Raw genomic sequence first — 7055 nt, 5'->3', positions numbered from 1 at the left:
GCTACTTAAAGGGTGATCATAGTGCATATTGATACTATTTAAATAGCAATTAATGCCTTCCAGCAAAAATTAGCAGAGATATACATCTGAGCTGTAACAGAGTACACCTTCACCTCCTTGGCTTTGTGACTAATATTTTATACATGAGCCTTTTTTTGCAATAAACCTTGCTCCTTCTTACTGTGACCCACCCCTTGTCTAGACTTTGTGCAGAGGCTGCTGCATGAAGCTGTTCTGATACTCAGACATTTGAGAGAATTTTATAAATGTTTATTCCTTTCCACAGAACAGAAGAACGACAGTTCATGCATAACACAATCTTTATTAATTTTCTTGTTAAGAATTGATTTGCTTGCCACCAGTCAGATTTAGACTTATTTCTTATTTTCCATTCTGTCATGGACAGTATTTTAAAGAACTTGTAACTTGCAATTTTAATCTAACATTAATTAATTAAACATCTTCCAATGTTTGCATGACATTTTTACATTCATGCATTGCTGAGCCATTTCCTTCCAAAACTCCATTTGACCTAGTACATTGGGAGGCTGAGATATAACGTTGATTGTTTATTAATTTTAATTAGAATGCATAAAAACTCACTGCTCCTGCAGGACTTGATGCTTAGTTTAGAATATGAAGGAGTTTATGTTAACAATAGCAGTTTGTGCTCTGTGTCCTTCGGGTGAGAGAATTCACATACTCTCACTCTTGCCAGAAGATAAAAAGGCTTATTTTACTTGACAGATAAATTGTTAGTTGAAGAATGCTGCCTTAGCCATTCAAATTGCCCCTGTTTGACGCCGCACATTAAATCCCAAGAACACTTTTTCGGTCTACTTGGGCTGAATTATTTAATTATACTCATTCTGAAACTGTTTACTACATCACAAGCTGAAGATTTTGTAAAAGCATTAATTCTACTGTGAGCTCTATTATTGTCATGGAAGCACCGAAATTTCATATCGGACGAAAATGGAGTGGATGCCTGGTCTCTCTCCTCCCCGCTGCTCTGTATCCCCTCTGACACAGCCCAGCGTCCAGCAAGGAGGAGAGAAACTCTTAGAGGAGGCTGAACGGTGCAGGGGAGGAGAGCGTTGTGAGCCACAATGTCACAGGAGGCTAAGCTCTTCTTTTGCACCGCCCTGCTCAGCCTCCACTGACCGATCAGGATACAGTGGAGACAGCTGTGTGCTGCCACAGGAGCCTGAGCAGACAGTGAGGGGGAGGAGTCAGCTGTCAAAATAGACTGAACTCTTCTCCTGCTCCGCCGGCTCACCCTCCTGTGACAGCGAGTCAGGATGGAGAGCGGTACAAACAGTCAGTGATCGCTGACTGTTTGTAAATAACTGGGCATAGTATGAGTTAGTATGTACCAGTTATGAATGAAGAGGAAGTGATCTACATAATTTCCTCTTCATTCATAATTGTGGATATAGTAACTACTATATCCACAATTTATGAATGAACAGGAACACTCAGTATAGAGGCTTCCTGCTCATTTATAACAGGGGCTTTTCTATTTTAAAAGGAAAATATCAGGGGTCTCCAGCAGTACAGTTAAAAAATAAAAGTATTTAATAAAAATAAATTTAAAAGAATTAAAAAGTTTATAAAAAAATAAATAAAAATAAAATATTTTAAAAGGTTAGAAAAAAAATATATATTTTCGGTTTCTGCCTGCCATTTTCTATTATTTTCGTTTTAAAACTTTCATTTTGGTGCATCTCTATTAATTTCCCTACTTGTTCTTGGTCAGTTACATGTAAATGTATCATGGTAACCGTATTGTGCATGTACTATATAGAAGGTATTGTGCTTTTATTATGATACATTTATGCTAGTGGACGTAAGTCACAGGTGTGTGGACCAAAAGTGATTTTAGCTTCAAATATAGGCTTTTTGATTATTCCAAAATAAAACATAGCATCCCCACTGAAAAAAATATATACTGTTCTGAAGATCACCTTTGTGGAACAGAACCCTAAAAATACAAAGAACACTTGTACTTAGGGAAATACTGGACCTGCCATTGCTCTCCTTCTTCTAAGACTACTAGTTGTTTGACTGTCCCTCCTCATCCGCATACTTGTTCTGGGTCACTGTCTCAAATGCTATTAAAGTTTCTAGGTCAGCAGGAAAGCCAGGCAACCAGCATTCTCAGAAGGCAAGGTCAGCAATGGCAAATTCCATATTCTTTAAATACAGGTTTATTTTAAAGTCTGTAAAACTTGGCTAAATCATGTAAAGCACTATGAGCTATACAATCCCAATTCCAGAAAAGTTGGGACGCTGTTTAAAATCTACATAAAAATAGAATGCAATGATTTGCACATCTCATAAACCCATATTTTATTCAGAGAAAATAGAAAAAGAACACATATCAAATGTTTAAAATGAAAAAAAAGTATCATTAAAAAAAAAAGAAGGTAACTTTGAAATTGATGGAAGCAAAACAGCATTGTATTCTGTTTTATGTAAATTTTAAACAGCTTCCCAACTTTTTTGCAATTGGGGTTGTAGAAAAAAAACTCCCAAAAACAAACTTCAGGTAGCTTAACAGTATAATCCACAACATTATACTTAAATGCAATATGAAAAACCAACCATATATGAAGATGTGCACACTGATTCTTATATAATTGTTTTTTGATGATACATTTGCTATACTGTAGCAGCTTATTTGTATGTACCAGTTATGAATGAAGAGGAAGTGATCTACATAATTTCCTCTTCATTCATAATTGTGGATATAGTAACTACTATATCCACAATTTATGAATGAACAGGAACACTCAGTATAGAGGCTTCCTGCTCATTTATAACAGGGGCTTTTCTATTTTAAAAGGAAAATATCAGGGGTCTCCAGCAGTTTCAGAGAAAATAGAAAAAGAACACATATCAAATGTTTAAAATGAAAAAAAAGTATCATTAAAAAAAAAAGAAGGTAACTTTGAAATTGATGGAAGCAAAACAGCATTGTATTCTGTTTTATGTAAATTTTAAACAGCTTCCCAACTTTTTTGCAATTGGGGTTGTAGAAAAAAAACTCCCAAAAACAAACTTCAGGTAGCTTAACAGTATAATCCACAACATTATACTTAAATGCAATATGAAAAACCAACCATATATGAAGATGTGCACACTGATTCTTATATAATTGTTTTTTGATGATACATTTGCTATACTGTAGCAGCTTATTTTTGTATACAGGCAGTCCCCGAGTTACATACATCCGACTTACATACGACTGTTGTAAGTCGTTACATACGACTGTTACTGTACAGCAGGGGTAGTTGTAATGCTACCACACTCTTGCCGACAAGGAGTGGCCGCCTTTTTGGGTCTGCTTCGTAGTACTGTACGTACATTACAGGAAGTTGGCTCTTGTTAGACGTGCAGACGAAGGGTGCCCACCTCTTCTTCCGGGTCACTGTTAGGTTTTTACTGCTGTCTGTATCCTCATTGGAAAGATTTCATCTCACTTCCTGTCCTTGAGACAACAGGAAGTGAGAGGAAATCTACCCCTAGGAAGGGAATTCACACCTGTAAGAGTTATCATAAGAAAAAGATGTCTCCACTGAAGCTTTATCACTAATCCTTTTTTCCACGACAACCCAAAATTTTCAAAATCTAAATCTAACAGGGACAGAAAGTAAGGTGAAATCTTCTGAACAGGGGCAGACACAGCAAAACAAATGTTAACAGGGGGTTAACCCTTTCCAAAACAAACAAAACCTTTTTTTGGCTGGAGTTACACTTAAAAAATGTACCAACTTATTTACAAATTCAACTTAAGAACAAACCTACAGACCCTATCTTGTTTGTAACCCGGGGACTGCCTGTAATTGTTTTTTCATGACACATTGAGTATACTGTAATACATTGTTCTTGTATGCCTAGTTTCTAATAATACACTGCCTGGCCAGAAAAAAGTCACACACTCTAATATTTTATTGTACGGCCTTTAACTTTGATTATGACATGCATTCGCTGTGGCATCGTTTCAATAAGCTTATGCAATGTCACAACATTTATTTCAATTTCGAGTTGCATACATTTTTTCACTTGTAATCATTATGTGAGAGTTGGACCACTACGTCTTCTCCAGCATATCCCAAAGATTATCAATGGGGTTAAGGTCTGGATTCTGTAGTGGCCAATCCATGTGTGAAAATTATGTCTCCTGTTCCCTGAACTACTCTTTCACAATCTGAATTTGAGCCCGGTGAATCCTGGCATTGTCATCTTGGAATATGCCCATGCTATCATGGAAGGAAAAATCAATTGGTGGAAAAACCTAGTCATGCAGTATATTCAGGTAGGCAGCTGACCTCATTTTATAGGGACATAACATTGCTGAACCTATACCCATTATCCATTGGAAGGCTCTGACCTATTTGCTTAGCTAAATCCAGGTGGTGACCTTTTTTTTTTTGGCTAGGCAGTGTACGTTGGGTATACTGTAGTTGCTTATTTTTAATACGGTTGGTTTCTTATGATACAGGCTTGTTTCTCATGAAAAGTTAGATATATTAAGTAAATTATACAGCTGCTATATACTGATTATACGTTTTTTGTATACGGATTTAACTCCTTGATCTTTTTTTTTTTAAGGGCTATTCCCTGATGTTGGAGGAGGGTATTTTTTACCCCGACTTCCGGGCAAACTTGGCTTATATATTGCTCTCACTGGATACAGGCTAAGGGGAAGAGATGTGCAAAAAGCTGGCATTGCTACTCACTTTGTTGAATCAGAAAAGGTAGGTTTTTGCATAATTCTGTGTAGTAGTGTAAAAAGACCCAGACTCAAAGAAAACAAAGAGTTGTTTTCATCATATTAGGTAATGATTATTTAAAAAAATATTTTATGTTATTAAATTCCTTCAGAAGCTAAATGGGTGTTGCAAGTTCTTATTTCTGTTGAGGTTATGCAGCATTATAACCCTGTTTTCGTTTCTTAGTGCTCAGTACGTGCTCTCACGTGTTTGTTACAAACATATTAAAGGCAGGCCTGCATTTGTGCCCCGAAAGGATATAAAGTAAAATAATTGTGCTACCTGGAATACATGAGGAATTAAGTAACTTTGTGTCCCACAAAGAAAAAAAAAAAGACTAGGTTCTGGAGAAAGATGTTAATATTCACTAAAAACAGCTATGAGACCAAATTTGAAACTCTGAATGCTCTCAAACTTAATATTGCATATGTAGCAGAGATCCTTGATGCTAACAAGAGAAGAGGTAGACAGACTAACATTACAGCCCTTCCGTTCCATTTGTTCCTTTGTTATATACACTTGCAATGACCAAAAAGAAAAAAAAGAAAAACATTTATTTAAAGTATGAGGCTTTATTAGTTATTACCTGTAGGCCTCAGTATCATTGGATTTATTTTATTTGGTATTGCGTTTCAGCGCTGAAACGCAATTAAAGACCCCGAAAACCTCCCTTTTGAAATCAGCGCAGTAACCGCGTGCTAAGAGTGGGAGGACTATACCAGGCAGGTCACTGTTTTTTTTATTGGTGTCAGTATTCAAATTCTTCTGTAAGCAGCAGTAAAATGCAAAGAGTCAATGACCTTGAAGTAAAGGATTTTCTGGTGAGTTCAAAAACTCTGTTATTGCAGAGATCTTTTGCTGTAGAGAGAAGCAAGGAAGAGTTCTGCCTTGCTCCTACGTTGCTGTTAGACCTCACAAGAAATCATGATGATATCAGTCATAAGGCTCAGTTTTGACAGTAAACACATTAGAATAAGTTATTTTCAGCTCCAGAGTACAATGAGGTTTTACAATTATAGTCACATGGCAAAAATAAAGACTCTTATACTAGTGTTAAAGCTATGTGAGCTTATGCTCTCATTAGGATTTTCTATATAACTGCAGTGTTGAAGATTTGTGGTTACATTGTAGCCAAAGAAGTCCAATAGAATGTAGTACTTTGATGATGTGATCACACGTGTTTCATATGTACATGTGTTCATTCAAGATTTGCTTTATTAGATTTCATCCCTTGAAAAAGACCTTACATCTCTGAAGAGACCATCCAAACAAAATGTTGCTGAAGTGCTTGATACCTACCAGGCAAAGGTATTTGAATACTTGTATATGTATTTATCTGACCAAGTGGCTACTCTCAGTCAAAATGGCAAATTAATAATTTCTATAAGCTGAAAAATCAAAAATCCACTTAACATCCAAGTCCAAGGGAATGTGTGGTGGAGAGCAGCCGTAGTGGTAGCATGTTACAGAGTGACAAAGAGAGGAGAGAAGAATAAGGGGTTGGAGGTTATGGTGAAAAAAGAGAAGATAAAGAGAAAAGAAGGGAAAAGAAAGAAAAGAATAAATAGGCTTACAAAGAGAAGATGTAAGGAGCAAGGAAGTTACCAAAGAGTAATGTCATTAAGGGGAGACAACCTATGAAATAATATCACATTGTAATGAGAGAAGGGAACGGTCTTTGCCATGTGGGAAAACATACTGGATCCATGAAGTCTAAGTACTCATGTATGTATGTTTCGACGAAGGATGTCAACTTCATTGCTTTTGGGGTTAATTCATTAGAGGTATTTATAAAGGAAACAAACTGTAAGACTTTGCACACTTTTTGTTTTGATGCACCTGGAATGTATTTAGCCTATCTATATTGAAGATTCAATTAGGCTTTAAAGCTTAGGGAAGGAGCTTTCATACCTTGGTGACAGTAATATTTCGTTTAAAAAGAAAACCCAAGATGTTCCTCCCGAGATATAAATAACTTGAAGAAACAAAGATTTTGCAGACAGATAAAAGTGGATGTGCAAAACATTTGTAAATAAACATTACAACTTAGACATTAAAAAAAGAGAAACAGCACACCCATTTTATGTTATGTTTAACCCCTTTGTGACTGACGACGTACAGTGTACGTCGCCAGCATCGGGGCTTTTGACAGAGAGGACTGGGTTATAAAAGTTTTATTTATAGCCCACAGACATTTACAGAAATTCTCATTCAGTGTGTTGACAAGTCATCTTAAAGCCGAACTCCTAAAAAACAGCTAAATGTGCAGATTAATAT

At 36.3% G+C, this 7055-nt stretch overlaps 1 protein-coding gene across 1 annotated transcript in view; it reads left to right on the top strand.

Annotated features, from left to right (window-relative positions):
* HIBCH (3-hydroxyisobutyryl-CoA hydrolase) overlaps positions 1-7055 on the top strand; it is a 101666-nt gene that overhangs the window by 59658 nt on the left and 34953 nt on the right. The window contains exons 8-9 of the mRNA XM_018556075.1: positions 4618-4763; positions 6000-6086. Of these exons, the coding sequence (XP_018411577.1) occupies positions 4618-4763; positions 6000-6086 (233 nt within the window). The remainder of the gene's footprint in view (positions 1-4617; positions 4764-5999; positions 6087-7055) is intronic.

The sequence above is a fragment of the Nanorana parkeri genome, unplaced genomic scaffold (genome assembly GCF_000935625.1).
Source record: "Nanorana parkeri isolate BGI_ZX_2015 unplaced genomic scaffold, ASM93562v1 scaffold224, whole genome shotgun sequence".
Lineage (NCBI taxonomy): Eukaryota > Metazoa > Chordata > Amphibia > Anura > Dicroglossidae > Nanorana > Nanorana parkeri.
This window is presented reverse-complemented; position numbering and strand designations above follow the sequence as displayed.